The 15,303-nt window shown below is 40.5% G+C and overlaps 1 protein-coding gene across 7 annotated transcripts in view; it reads left to right on the top strand.

The window, feature by feature from the left end:
- Positions 1 to 13,226, top strand: part of Rhot1 (ras homolog family member T1) — an 84,849-nt gene extending 71,623 nt beyond the window's left edge. For 4 of the 7 annotated variants that reach the window (XM_070027236.1, XM_070027239.1, XM_070027235.1 and 1 more), the window contains one exon: positions 11,547 to 13,226. In XM_070027236.1, the coding sequence (XP_069883337.1) occupies positions 11,547 to 11,664 (118 nt within the window). In that variant the 3' untranslated portion in view covers positions 11,665 to 13,226. Of the gene's footprint in view, positions 1 to 9,963; positions 10,108 to 11,546 lie in introns of all 7 variants that reach the window. The other 3 variants (XM_070027233.1, XM_070027232.1, XM_070027234.1) reach the window with 1 other exon arrangement.
- Positions 13,227 to 15,303: the final 2,077 nt, after the last annotated feature.

Here is a 15,303-nt window from a genome sequence, read left to right as displayed (position 1 = left end):
TTATTGTATTTTTATACTATTTTAGATGGTATGTGTTGACATTTACACTAAGCTACTCATTAATGAGTCCTTAATTTATTCATATTTCCTTAATAATTACCTAAGTTCCTTCTTTATATAGTTTAAGTTCATGTTACTTTGCACAGGAACCTTTTCAGACTGAAATTAACTACTTTTTTCATAGGACTGTTTAATGAAGAGATTGAGTTCTTAATATCTTAATGTTGTTAGAAATGCTGGAAATCTAAGACTTTTTAGAATACTAGGTTATAATACAGTAGCATATCCAAAGAATTCCTGGTTTAGTTTCTTGGGAAACTTATACCTTCCCTTAAATTCAAGGGATTATTTATACCTTCCTTTGAATTCAGATTACTCTTTGAATTTGTATACATAAAGCTTAAAATTATGCAAGAATTTGTGTTACTGATTATCAGTAAGCTGCTGTTACTCCTTATATGTTATAAAAAAATTTGGTATTTGGTTAGGATATGAGAAAGTAGAGTTTGCCTAATTTGATTTCACTAGTATACATGTTGATAGTGCAGCATTTCCTATGTGTGATCCTCTATAAATTTGGATTCTTCTAACTGCTCAGTGAAGCATTTTTGGGTTTTGGTGCATTGACTATGTCTTTTTCCAAACTATGTTACTATTTAGTCACGCTCAGTTAATAGCTTGCTTATGGTTTGTGTTCTAATTCATCTTTACTACACACTATATATTTATTTCTCAATCGTTTTTCAGAAATTTCTATTAAAATGTTTCATGCCTTCTTTTTTTTTTTTTGGGGGGGGGGGTCCAGTCGTGGGGCCTGAACTCTGGGCCTGGGCACTGTCCCTCAGCTCTTCAGCTCAAGGCAAGCGCTCTACCACTGAGCCACCTTCCCAGCTGCAGAGTACTAACACTAAATGGTAGTGTTAGTAGGGCTGGGGATGTCACCCAGCTGCAGAGTACTTCCTTACATTCATGTAAGGGGCCTTGGGTTTGATATCTAGTACCACCAAGGGGGGAAAAATGGCATTATTATGAGAAGTAAACCCAGAAAAAAACAGAAACATTTCAAGGAATAAAAGCAAGGAGGTCCAGAAATCTTAATAAAAGAAAACAAGAAAGTATCTAGAAACAGAAAACTGAGAGCTGGAGTTGCTGCTCAAGTCGTAGAGTACAAGGCCCTGAGTTCAAGCCTTAGTACTGCCAAAAACAATATAAACCTTCCACTCACATTTACAGATTCAAAAGCTTGATTATTGTTTTGGTGAACTCAATACAATTTTCAACTGCATTGCTCAGTTTCATATCTCAACTTGAGATATGAAATTACACCTGAGAGCATGCGTTGTGAGTCATGGTGTCTTGTGTGGGAATGAGGAGGTGTGGTGAGTGCAACCAGCAAATGGTGATGCAGCACAAATGCCTGGGCCTTGCCACCACATTCCTAGTTCGAGACTCATTGGTCACTGGAAGACAACCACTCACTCCAGTGTTGAAGTAGATATTCAAGGGCCCTGGAGTGGTAGAAGGCTCCTGGATTTGGACACACTGGACATCATTTGGATGTAGCTGGTTAGAAAATTGACTTCTCAGCTAATAGACAACATTCCTCCTATGACTGTTTCTGAATCCTCTGAGATCACCAGCTAGCTTTCATTGAAATGTATAAAGAAGATGAATCTCTACTGCTCAGATTCTCATTAGTCTAGGAAATACTTGCTATGCATGGCCTGTGTGTGCTGCATACAGCATGGCCAATATTCATGGAGAGGAGCCCTGGACCCGTGATGTCGTGAGCCTTCCAGTCCCAGAACAACTGCAAGAGCAGATTATATCAAAGTCATTATGAACCTCAGTAACTCCCTGATCAGAATACAAGTGTCAGCAAATATGGTCAGAACAATAGAGGTAATTATGCATAGGATAAAGACTTTAAGACATGGGCAGATAGCTATGTTTCTTGGTGCTGCTGTTAAAGGGCAGCTGGAAGTCTGGTGGAAACTCTGGTAACTACAGTTGTGTTATGGATGCCAAGAAAGGTGATTTGTAAAACAGTGCCCCTGTCCAGCAAGAGTAAGTCCCACCCTTCTCCCAACCAAACTAGACAGGGTTGTATTGGGGGAGGAGGGGAATGCAGGATTGGTCTGCACGAGCAGCTCTCATATGACCACCCATTCTGCTTAGATCACAATATTCTGGCCATGCCCCCACTTTTCATATTTCTCTCTGACCAGTGAGATACCAAGAATTAGGGCCATGTTCACGTCCATGCTGCCTGGTAGCACTGCTATCGCCTCTGTTGACTTGCACCACTACCAGCAGTTGAGGGAGGCAGAGGTGCTGAGAAGTAAGTGAGAGAATCAAGGTGATTGTGGAGATAGAGTAGGAAGTAGACACAGCTGGTGATTGCAGGAATGGTGATTTCAGAGAGCCTGGCAATGTGGCCAGGCTCTTCTCTATCCCAGCACTGAGATGTCTGAGCAAACAAGATGGAAAAAAATTAGCTTCAGGAAAGAAACTACTGCAGGAATACCACGAGAGGAATTGTCCTGATGGACCTGCAGAATCCAAGAACAAGAAGAAAACTAAAAAGGGAGTTAATCCCAAGACAAACACCATTGGGGACTGTAATTCAACTGAGGGTTCGGCAAAAAATCACACTGATCCTGAGCATTCCCCACCTCTGGGCACAGTCAAAGCTGCCAGGGTCAAGAGTGTCACAGGTCCCCAATAACACTAAGGTGCTATCAACACCTGGTGCTTGCACCGGACTTCAGCAGAATACAAACCAGTAGCTCTGGAGTGAGAGTGAACAATTGAAGCAGGAAAAGAAAGACCTTCAGGATCAACAGGGGAAAGAGAATGAGAAGATGGCCTGTGCACAGGAAGCACTAAAAACAAAGCTGGAGCTCCACAAGCTATCAATACAGACATTGGTTTCAGAAAACTTTGATTTACAATTTGCCCTGGCCCACATGCAGCAAGTGGTCAATGAAAGAGAAATGGTGCATGAAGGTCGTGCCAGCTGCCTGCATCTTTTTTTTTTTTTCCTTCTTCCCAGTCATGGGGCTTGAACTCTGGACCTGGGCTCTGTCCCTGAGCTCTTCAGCTCAAGGTGAGCGCTCTACCACTTGAGCCACAGTGCCACTTCAGGTTTTCTGGTGGTTACTTAGAGATAAGAGTCTCACGGGCTTTCCTGCCCAGGCTGGCTTTGAACCACAGTCCTTAGATTTCAGCCTCCTGAGTAGCTAGGATTACAGGCGTGAGCCACTGCTACTTGCATTTTCACAGCAACACGTTGCAGAGCTAGAGCTGACGTTGTCTGCAGTGTCCACCATGCAGGATGAGACAAACCAGAACAACCTAGAGCTCATTAAAGACCTGAATAACATGAAGCTGCAGCTTCAGAGCAGAGTTGGAAACCAAGACAGCTAGACAACATGAAAAAGTTGGTGACAACATTAAAGTTGGAGAGAGACAACTTTGCAGGGGACCTGAGGATGAAGAGTTCCAGGTAACAAGAGAAGTTCCAGCAGCACTTGGAGCAGATTAGCCAACTGAGAGGGGAGAAAAAGCAAGGGGTGAGGCAGGTGTTGGACCTAGAGACAAACCTGGTAGAACTAAGAAGGCACCTGGCAGAGCTGCCACCCACACAGCCCCTTGCAGGACCATCTCAGGCTGAGAAACAGCTCAAGGCCCAGGCCAGAAGATTCAGGAGCTCAAAGAACCTGTGGGAACCATTTCACATCCAGATACAGGAAGACCAGAACCTGGACCAGAAGGAGTTGTTGTGGATACTGGAGCAGAAGGCTGAGGAGTGGGATCAACATGCTGAAGAATGACATAAGATCCTTGAAAAGATAGTGAGAAAAACGAGACCATGAGATGCACTCTTGTCACATCCGAGAGTTGAAAGATCAGCTGGCCCAGCTGTGGGAGGAAGAGCTCGCCAGCATCCTGCACTCAGAGCAGAAAATGAAGAAACATCTGTAGAAGAAGCTGGACCAGTGAGAGGAGAAGTGAGAAGAATGGAAAGAGCTACAGGAGCTGCATGATCAGTACCTGGCCCAGCTTCAGGAGCTCAGGGCCACCTATGAACAGCACAGGGCCTCCAGTCAACAGCTGGCCAAAGAGAAGGAGGCCCTGCAGCAGCACCTGCTGAGGCAGACCCACTTGCTGGAGTAGCTGAAGCAGGAGCAGATGCAGAACAAATTGGGAGACCAGACAGTGCCTCAAAAGTTACAAGACAAACTGGGTGCCGGTAGCTCATGCTTGAAATCCTAGCTACGCAGGAGAATGAAATCTGAAGACTTGTGGTTCAAAGCCAGCCTGGCCAGGAAAGTCCATGAGACTCTTATCTCCAATTAACCACCAAAAAAAAAAAACAGTAGTGCTGTGGCTCAAGTTTTAGAGTGCTAGTCTTGAGCTGAAGAGCTCAGGGACAGCACCCAGGCCCAGTGTTCCAGCCCCAGGACCAACAAAAACAAAAGTTACAGGGCATACTGAAGTACCTAGAAGCAACAAGGCGTGAGAATGAGGAGCTACAGGCCCAGCTGAGCTTCCTGGCTTTCCCTAGAGAAAGTGAAGGAGTTAGAAAAGAAGAAAAGGGTGAGGAGGTGACTTCATCAGGTATGACTATCCCAGAGGATATAGACAATCAGTAAATCATGTGGGTGGGTTTTTTACTTTATAGCACTATCTGTTGCTGAGTCAAAAAAGGTGAAACAGATGGCAGCTGCAGAAGCAACAGGACCTCTGTGGGTTTCTGACCAACCTGGAAGCCCAGTGCCAGATAAAGCTAGAGCACCAGGCCCTTTTCCCTAAGAGCTGGAACTATGGTATGTCTGGGGGGGCAGGAAGCATGACACAGGTGTCCACGAAACAGCTAAAAATTTGCTTCATCCACGACCTGCCCAACAAAGTAGACTACTAATATCAAGTAGATAAGCCCCAACATTGATGAGCCAGCTGTCAGAACACATTGAAGAGTCCAGAGTTTTTAATAAAGAACAAATGGAAGTCCTGGATGAGCTATATCAGAAGACAGACCAGTGTGTCAATTGGCCGTCCCAGGAGAAGAGGGAGAAGAAGGAGTTGCAGGAGCTGCTGTTACATCTTGCAGGTGAAGGCACCAAGTGCCAGGATAAGATGCTGGCAGCCACTCAGACCCTTGCTGCTAAGGTCACCTCAGACCTGTAGTGCCCCACGAAGATGGAAGTTATGGAGGAGCAGCAAGGTATTGAAGAGGTACAACTTGATGCCCAAGAAGGGCTGGGGTACCTTGCCTCCTGTACAACCACAGAGCAGATCGTGCCACTGCTGCCTAATATCTAGCACCACCAAGAGCTTGCAAGCTTTGGCAACAAGCGCTCCCTTCCTTTCTTCTCCAGACCGGTGCAAATGATAAGTTTGAGATAATTACTCTCTATAGACCTGGCAGCCACTGCCTCGAGAAGAAGGGGGCTCCTGTCCTCTTACATGAACTTTGGGGAAATTCCAGCCTTGTTATAATGGGGGTTACATTCAGGCCACAGAGGGCAAGAGGCTGCTGGGAAGTGGCCCAAACTCTAGGAATATCTAATAATCCAGTGAAGAGGCCCATGTGATTTTATTACAAAGAGTAAATTCTTTACAAAGGAAGATGGGGAGGGATGGATGGCATAGTTTTCTAGTCACTATTGCATTAGTGACCTTTTTTTAACCAGTCCTGAGGCTTGAACTCAGGGCCTGGGCACTGTCCCTGAGCTTTTGCTCAAGGCTACCACTTGACCCACAGTGCCTCATCTGGCCTTTTCTATTTATGTGGTACTAAGGAATCGAACCAAGGCTTCATACATGCTAGGCAAGCACTCTACCATTAAACTACATCCCCAGCATATAGTGATGTTATTTTATAAAGTACTTCTATATTAGTGTACCCATACTATTATCTGATATTTTCATGCTGACTTATAGAGTATTCATGTTTTGTTTTGTTTTGTTTTGTTTTGTTTTGGGGGGGGGGGTCTGGTCGTGGGCCTGAACTCGGCCTGGGCGCTGTCCCTCAGCTCTTCAGCTCAAGGCTAGTGCTGTACCACTTGAGCCACAGTGCCACTTCTGGCTTTTTTTTTTCTGCTTATGTGGTGTTGAGGAATCGAACCCAGGGCCTCATGCATGCAAGGCAAGTGCTCTACCACTGAGCCACCTTCCCAGCCCTATTCATAGTTCTTTATATTTTAAGGAAATTTTTATATTATTTCCTCAAGTGAATTATTTCATTATTTAACATATGTTGCTGCAGTTGTGCATTAAAAAAAAATTGTACTCTACCAGCAACAGTGAATTTTCCCTTTTGTATTTTAATATACTATGATAGTACACAAAGGTCAAAAAGTACAAACTGAAAAAGAAGAAAAGGTTATTAAACCTGACAGTTTGGGAAAAAAAGAAATAATAGGGCCGGGCGCTGGTGGCTCACTTCTGTAATCCTAGCTACTCAGGAGGCTGAGATCTGAGGATCGCGGTTCAAAGCCAGCCCTGGCAGGAGAGACCATGAGACTCCTATCTCCAATAAACCACCAAAAAACCATAAGTGGCGCTATAGCTCAAGTGGTAGAGCGCTTGCCTTGAGCTGAAGAGCTGAGGAACAGCGCCCAGGCCCAGAGTTCAAGCCCCATGACCGACCAAAAAAAAGATATAATAGAACAAATGGAAATGTCTTGTAGTTGGAAAACACATACCAGAGAAGTACAGAAATATAATGCAGAATAATATATACAGTTATAGAATACATACAGTGAGAATATTAAGCATCTCAAGTTTTCATTTTTGAATTGCTCAAATGGTAAATTGTGGCATACTGCTCATTGAGTCTAATAAAATATTAAAATTCAAAAAATTACAATCAAGAAAAAAATTGTAACCATGTCTTAGTAAGTGAGTATGACTACTGTTTAACACTGTTTTACAGTGTTCTCTTGAAAACTCATGCTTGAAGCCAGGTGCTAGTGGCTCACACCTATAATTCTAGCTACTCATGAGGCTGAGATCTAGGATCACAATTCAAAGCAGCATGGGCAGACATGTCCATGAGACTTCTTATCTCCAGTTAAGCACCGAAGAGCCAGAAGTGGAGTTGCAACTCAAGTGGTAGAGCAGTAGCTTTGAGAACAAAACCGTAAGGACAGTGCCCAGGCCCTGAGTTCAAGCCCCAGAACCTCACAAAGGGGTATGGGAATATACATCTATATCTATATCTACATATGAACTGAAATCTTTACTGGTTTAATGTATATAAATAACAATAAAGGGATGTGACAAATTACTATATATATTTACATATATATGCCAATGAAGATTTTAGTTCATATTTTTATATCACTAGAAATTGCTGAGTAAATAAAAAGCTTTCATGTGTGCATGTACCGGTCCTGGGGCTTGTACTCAGGGCCTGGGCGCAGTCCCTGAGCTTTGTGCTCAAGGTCGGCACCCTACCACTTGAGCTATAGATCCACTTTGGCTCGCTTCCTGTTTTTTTTTGTTTTTTGGGGGGGAGTAGGCCTGAGTAATTGGAGATAAGAATCTCATGGACTTTCCTGCCTGTACTGGTTGCTAACCACAGTTCTCAGATCTCAGCCTCCTGTGTAGCTAGAGTTAAATTTCTGGCACTGGCACTGGCAAAAAGCATTGCAATATGCCTCTGGCTTGTGTGCTTTCTTTGTGATATTCAGTACCAGGGCGCATAAGAATTTCAATGGCTAGGGCTGGGAAGGTGGCTCAGTGGTAGAGCACTTGCCTTGCATGTTTGAGGCCCTGGGTTCGATTCCTCAGCACCACATAAGAAAAATGCCGGAAGTGGCGCTGTGGCTCAAGTGGTAAATTGCTAGCCTTGAGCTGAAGAGCTGAGGGACAGCGCCCAGGCCCAGAGTTCAGGCCCCACGACTGGACCCAAAAAAAAAAAAAAAAAAAAAGAATTTCGATGATTATGTATATGATCTGTGACTGTGCACAAATTGTTCTTCATTTAACTTTTTTCCCCCTCCTGATGACAGGATCTTGCTATACAGGCTAGGGTTGCCTGGAAATCTCTAATTTATTTCCCTGCTTGAATTCACTATTATTCAGCTTCAGCCCCCTAAGTGCTGAAGCTTTTCCTTCAACCCTCTTTTTGCCTGAATTTTGAGGCATTTTTCTCTCTCCGTTTTTTGAAATTTTTTTCTTATCATAAAGGTGATGTACAGAGGGGTTACAGTTACATAAGTGAAGTAATGAGTACATTTCTTTTTAAACAGTGTCACCCTCTTTCTGTGTTATTAAAAAGTATCTTTAATAATAGCCAAGTCCATATATGTTAATTGTCTCACACCTGTGTTGAAATACTGGAAATTTTGATTAATTACCTCAGATAAGGAGAATCTGTGATTCCCTTCCCCCCATTTTTATTGGCCATGCGTTTCCTAAGGATTGTACATTACTTTTTTTATAGTTACAAAGCAAGTAAACTTAAAAAGGAAATCTATGCAAGAAGATAGTATCATTTATTTTAAGAAGGTATTTTAAGTCAGTATTTTGAAAGTATTACATTTTTGAACATGCAAGGATTATTTCTGCTTGGGTTTAGGGATGAACTATGTTCATATTTTAAAATAGAACTGTTACCCTGTGTTCTTTTTGAGACCTGAAACATAGGTCAGTTTTTGTTAATAATGGAATATATACTGTTATGCCGGCACTGGTGGCAGACTCCTGTAATCCTAGCCACTCAGGAGGCTGAGATCTAAGGATTGTGGTTTGAAGCCAGCCCAGGCAGGAAAGCCAGTGAGACTCTTATCTCCAGTTAACCACCTGAAAACAAAGTGGAGCTGTGGCTCAAGTGGTGGAGTGCTACAGTAGCTAGGATTACAGGTGTGAGCCACGAGCTGTATCTTGATAATGTATCTGTAGTAATTTTTTTTTGCCTATGAAAGCTGTACTATTGTTTAGGGAAAATAATAATTACCATCTTGAGATGCAGAAGAATAGCAAGCAATACATGTGTCAGAATATATTATTTCATAAATGGTAGTACTTAAAACATAGCAAAAGGAAAGTCAGGAATGGTGGGTAGACTGAAGCGTGAGGATCAAAAGTTTGAGGCCAGCTTGTGCTTCAAGCTAGACTATCCCAAAAACAAAACAAAATAAAACCTTAACAAAGGGAGCTGTGTGAAACAGACATCCATATTCGAATAATATTTGTCATTTGAGTATTGGCTAGCTTGTATGTTAATTCCTTTCTCCCCATAGATTAAAAGAATGTGAAAATTCAAAAACACAAAACCCTCTTATCGGTCAAAATGATTACCAAAGCTGAAGCAAAAGCTTTAATACTGTTTTAAGCCTGGCTTCTCTCTTTAAATTTGGACAAGTGTGGGCAGTACAGGGTGGCAAACCTATAGACTCACTTTAAATTCTTCTATATTGGGATAGAAACTTGATTACTCTCATCATAGATCCTTAGTGGTTGGAATTTGGAATGTTGGAGTCAATTTTTCACAGATGTCTGTTTGTAGTTTGTAATAGTTTGAAATTATAAACGTCTATAAACTTCATAGTTAGTACTTGTTAACTTCATTTCAAATGCATACCATGGTTATCAGGTGTTGTCAGATACTATTGCTACCTGTTGGTATCTGTTAGTATTAGTTTCAAGGATTTCTCCCAGTGTTTCAAATATACCAAGATCAGGCTCAGCAGGCTATATTGGGAATATATTGCTATATAGCAATTTTAGGTTCCTTGTCTGATGTGTGAGTGTTGAAGCAAATGTATTGTGGATGTTCTTTTAAGCCTAGTAATTTTCTGTAGAATACATTTATTTTAGTGAAATGTCGAAAACATGGGGGTGGCAATTCTTTCTGTATATGTGGGATACTTAATTGAGAGAGATTTGTCTGAGTCCCCTTTCCTGAGCTCTGCTGTGAACTGCAAACTGTGTGCATATGTATGAAAGGTTAAGAGTCCGGGTAGCTGAGTGGGGTGCCATGCTGTTAGCCGACGACGAAGGCAGTATTACTCACCAGGTGCACGCCGTCAGCTCTGTAGAAGATTCCATCTTCATGGAGTCATCTCATGGTCCACTCTTTCTTGAAGCCAGGTAACAGTTTCCATGACCAGTGGTTGGCCTTGTTGGAACCCTTCCAACTAGAAAAGCCAAAAAAATCTAAATATTCTCTTTCCTAACTTAAATAAATATTGCCTGTTGGAAGAACTAACTTGCAAGGTAGAATGCATCTGTGTCGTCATGTTGCTTTGTAAAAAAAAAATACAATGTAAGAAGTGACTTTTTAAATAGAAACTGGTGATGGTGAGAAATTGGTGTGTTATGTGTTGTTTGGCAGTGGTGATAAGCATGGAACACCAGCTTGTAGGCTTGTTAATAAGGGATATGCCAATTATATTTTGTGGTAACTAATCCAGTCATTCTGTGACTATTAACTGAGACAAAGTAGTTTTGTGCAAGTTGAAATCTCAAGCTCTTGAAATCGTTCAAATCTTTTAACTTTTTTGCCTATGTCTTAGTCTTTGAATATCTGACTTCTGTTTCAAATCTATTTAACTCAGTTGTAAAATCACCTAAACTAGACAGTCTTACTAAGCTCTTAATTCCAGAAGCTTTTTATATTACTTCACTTGTGTTCACTAATGAAGGACTTAGTGACACTTGGAAATAAAGTGTTCCAGCCTTGGCTGTAAAGCTTTATCCTCTTTATAGAAAGCTGTCATACTTGAGACTCTTGAGGGTGCTTAGCAGTGTTTTTAACTGAGCATGCTCACAAACTCCGTTTGTGGTACAGGCTGCCCTTGTTACTTGTCATGTATAATACAGCTTTTATGTCATTACCTTTCAATTCATCATGTTACATTATGTCCTCCTTTATTTGATACCATTATCACTGCCTGTATGACTAACATCAGGGTTTCAGTTTTTCTTTTGTTTATTTTTTTCTCTCTAATTAGCAGTAACCAAATTAATGCAATCTGATAAATCTTCCCCTTTTGGTTTTTTTTGGGGGGAAGGTAAATTTTTTATGGGACTCAGTGTTTCCACAGTTGACTTTAGTCATTGATCTTTAAAAAGTATTGTCACTTGTCACTTAACTGCTTACAAAGTAGCTTTTGATTTCTGGAGACAGAAGATTGTACCTTAGTTACCTTCCATTAATATAATCCTCAAAATTCTAAGAACCCTGCCTGAAGGACTGTGGTATAACTAAAAAGCTATGGGCTGATTTTTCTAATTTCATTTCCCATGTGAAGTAAATGTATAAAATTTTAGATATCAACTCTCAAGTAGCAGCTAATTGCAAAAACATATGTCTTTAATGTTTACATGATGTTGTTTTCCTAAGACAGTGGTTGTCTAAGCAGTATGTACAAGGCTATATTGATACATGTTTTTGGTAAGCATTACTGTATGCAATTAGCCTGACAAGTGTGCTAATACTTTCTTCAAAGTAAACTGTCATATATAATTGGTATAAGATTTTGCTAATAATCATATTTTTAAATATTAATTATGTTTTCTGACTACAGGCACGTGACACAAGCTGACCTCAAGAGCTCCACATTTTGGCTTCGAGCAAGTTTTGGTGCTACTGTTTTTGCAGTCTTGGGCTTTGCTATGTACAGAGCATTATTGAAACAGCGATGATCTAAAAATCAAAAAAATACCGGCCTACCAAAAAATGTTTTATGTACATTATGAATGCTTTAAATTCTGCTGGAAATGTTGAGATATTTATACATGCAGAGTTACTTTATTAATATTTGTAATTCATGCATAAGAGTATTTTAATGATAATAACTGCAGTATTGGCTAGTATATGGAGAAAAACAGCTTAATAGCCAAACTAAAATGGCTAAATTTCAGAGGCCAAAAGGGAATTTGTAAATAATGTACATATTCAGGCAAAATATGGTCTCTCAAACTGAGTTCTAGAAATGATGTTTCTAGACATTTCTACATGGTATTGTTAGTGCTCACTTGGCTCACTCTTCTAGGTTTAAAACAGCCCAGAGATTGTATTTACTCGTGGATCACTTATTTATTTCACACTTATTCAGAAATATCCTTTGGGTTCTGTAAGTACATGAGACACAATTTGCTGTTTTCTTTGTTCTTAAGAACTCATCTGAACCTGCATCAGCTTATCAACCTGTTTGTTGTAGTCACTTATGGTAGGCCAGCATTGAAGTCTAGAGAGTGATATAGCTAAATGTGCAGCTCCCTTTAAGGAAGAAATAAGGTAAAAGCAATTAGCAGAGGCATTATCTCCATGATTATGTTGCCTCCTTTGTCAGTATGTGGAATTTTATAGCCCCTTCAATCAAATGAAAAAAGCAATTTGTATATTATCAATGTTTTTAGTTTAAATAAACAAGTCATCCTTACTACTGCTGAATTTCCTCCCAGAGTATAAGTCATTCACTAATGGCTATGTCTGTTGTAGTATATTGCAGTAGCTGCATGTGTCATGAAGTGTTCTATATCTGGCTAGGATAACCTAGAGGCAGCACTTTTTTAAATGGTAAAATAAATCTAATGAATATAAACTCATGATAAACCTATTTTTTCCATCATTGACCTTTTCAAGTATTTAAATAAATAACTGCTGTGTACTGTGATCTTGAGTTTCTTGTCTTATAGAGTATGTATTTGTGCCCAGATGTGAGTCAAGTCCTCTGGCTTCTACCTTTCTTAGTTTTGGAAATTATTTTTATACAAAAAGATAATATTCCATAGGAAAGAAGTCCAGTATGATTTATATGTCTAAAAGGAAATGCATATTGTTTCCCCCATGTATTTCTAAGTCATGTAGTTTCTGCTATGATTTACAGGTTTATTTTCTCCTGTAACGTGATTTTTTTCCCCCTGTGTTCTGGGCAACATTTTCACATTTTCTCACAAGTACATTTCTCACAAGATCACACTTCTTTTTTTTTTTTTTTTTTAAGATCACACTTCTTGAACTATTAGTAGCAGTGTAACTTCCTAACTAGAAGCTAGTATTTACTTGCATATTTCACCGTATCTGTCTCTTTCTTCCATCCTTTCCTTTTTCCTTCCCTTTTCCCTCTCCTTTCCCCCCCCTGCCCCATTTTCATTCATTCTAAATTTGAGGGAAAGGGAAAAGGCAAGCTCTAATGATACTTATTTTTTATTGTTTTCTGAGAATTCCTCATGTACCAAATAAATTTGTGTCAGTTACACAGCTTTCAGTGACAGTTATTCCTTTCTTGTTTTTTTCTGTTTTGATTGCTATTGCTTTAAACAAATATGACTTGTAGATGCTGTGTTTGTAAGAAACAGAGAAAAGAGCATAGTTTGCCAAGAAGTGACAGTGATAAATTTATATATTCAGCTTATCTCTCTCAGTAATCTCATTTGAAACAGTGAGCTTGATTCACAAGGAGACACAATGGCATCTGCCCCATCGTGTACTTGTTTGTGGCCTGTTGCCCCTGTGTAGCTTTGCTGCTCTGTCTCCTGTCTGTCAGCACACTGCTTTTCCTCTTCTACCTGCAGGCCTGAGGACATATTTTCCTTTATTCACATCCACATTAGGGACTAGTTAATAGGTGAAATATAATAATGAGCTTCTCTGGCTTTTGCAACTTGTTGGAGATAGGCATGCTGTAAGAATGTTGAGGAAAATGGGAACTTGAGTATCCAATGGAGATCTTTTACTTTATACCAGTTGCATTATCTTGTAAATGGTCAATCTGAAACTATTTGCTATGATGTTGTACTGAGATGGTTTTGTGAAGCAACATCACTTTGAAGGCGTAATCTTTATGTAGGCATCGTGCAGCAATTTAGTCTTATTTAATCCAAGAGTCTTCTGCTTTTTTGCTATTCATGTTATTCTCCTTCACATATGCCCAAAACAAATGAGTGATCTCAGACATTGTTGGTGCTGATAAATGACAGAATAGGGGTAGGCTGTGATATTAGGCATTTGGGGAACGCACAATCACTTTGAACTATCTATAAAAGAAATAGGACTATGAAGCCAGGCACTGGTGGCTCATGCCTGTAACCCTAGCTACTTAGGCTGAGATTGAGGATCAGGGTTCAAAACCAGCTGGGGCAGGAAAGTCTATGAGACGCTTTATCTCTAATAAACTACTCAGAAAAAAAGCCAAAAGTAGTGCTGTGGCTCATGTGGGTAGAGCTTGAGCAAAAAGAACCTCAGGGACAGAACTCAAGCCCTGAGTTTAAGCCACAGGACTAGCACGCGCGCGCACACACACACACACATACATACATACACACACTCAGACGTTTATCTCTGCATATCTGCATATCACCTGGTAGCAAAAGGAACCAAAGAAGAGCCAGTCTTAAGTGAAATGAAAGCCCTTCTGATCTGTGAATCTGCAGCTCAAAAAATGAGTAGCAGAGAAGAAACAGGTAAGTGTACAAACTCAGTCATAAGTGTTTTCTAAAGGGGCCCTCAGGGTGCACTCAAGGTTACTTTGATGCCTCTTTTGTCTGAATTATACTAGCATAAGTCAACATAAGGCATCTTTAAAATACCTGAATTCATGGAGGATTGGTTCTAGTACCCTGGATGAATTTTAAAAATCCTCAGATGCTGAAGTCCCTTATACATGCAAATTACTTTAACTCATCTCTAAGTTACTTAGGATACCTAATACAATGTAAATGCTAAATTTAATATAAATTTAATTTTCACAGTATGAGAGTATTCTACTCGGGAAGCCTGATATTTCAAATGCTTTGATGCCCAGACTCACAGTCTACAGTCTTAATAACCCACTTTTTAGTCCATATTATATGTGGCTCAGACTAGCCTTTTCTCAGTCTGCTTATCTAGCTTTAATAGCTTCTTTTTCTTTCTTTTCTTTCCTTTTTTTTTTCTGGTAGTGGGTCTTGAACTCTGGGCTTGGGCACTGTCCCTTAGCTCTTTAGCTCAAGGCAAGCACTCTACCACTTGAGCCACAGTGCCACTTCCAGTTTTCTGGTGTTTAATTGGAGATAAGAGTCTCACAAACTTTCCTGCCCAGGCTGGCTTTAAACCCTGATCCTCAGGTCTCAGCCTCCTGAGTAGCTAGGATTATAGGCGTGAGCCACCAGTGCCTGGCTTTTTTCATATTTTTAAATACCGGTCCTGGGGCTTGAACTTAGGGCCTGGGCACTGTTTTTGAGCTGTTTTGCTCAAAGTGCTCTACCATTTGAACCACAGCTCCACTTTGGGCTTTTTGGGGTAGTTAATTGGAGATTAAGGGTCTCATAAACTTTCCTGCCCAGGCTAGCTTCAAATGT

This window comes from Dipodomys merriami, unplaced genomic scaffold (genome assembly GCF_024711535.1).
Source record: "Dipodomys merriami isolate MVZ:Mamm:240054 unplaced genomic scaffold, mDipMer1.0.p SCAF_19, whole genome shotgun sequence".
NCBI lineage: Eukaryota > Metazoa > Chordata > Mammalia > Rodentia > Heteromyidae > Dipodomys > Dipodomys merriami.
This window is presented reverse-complemented; position numbering and strand designations above follow the sequence as displayed.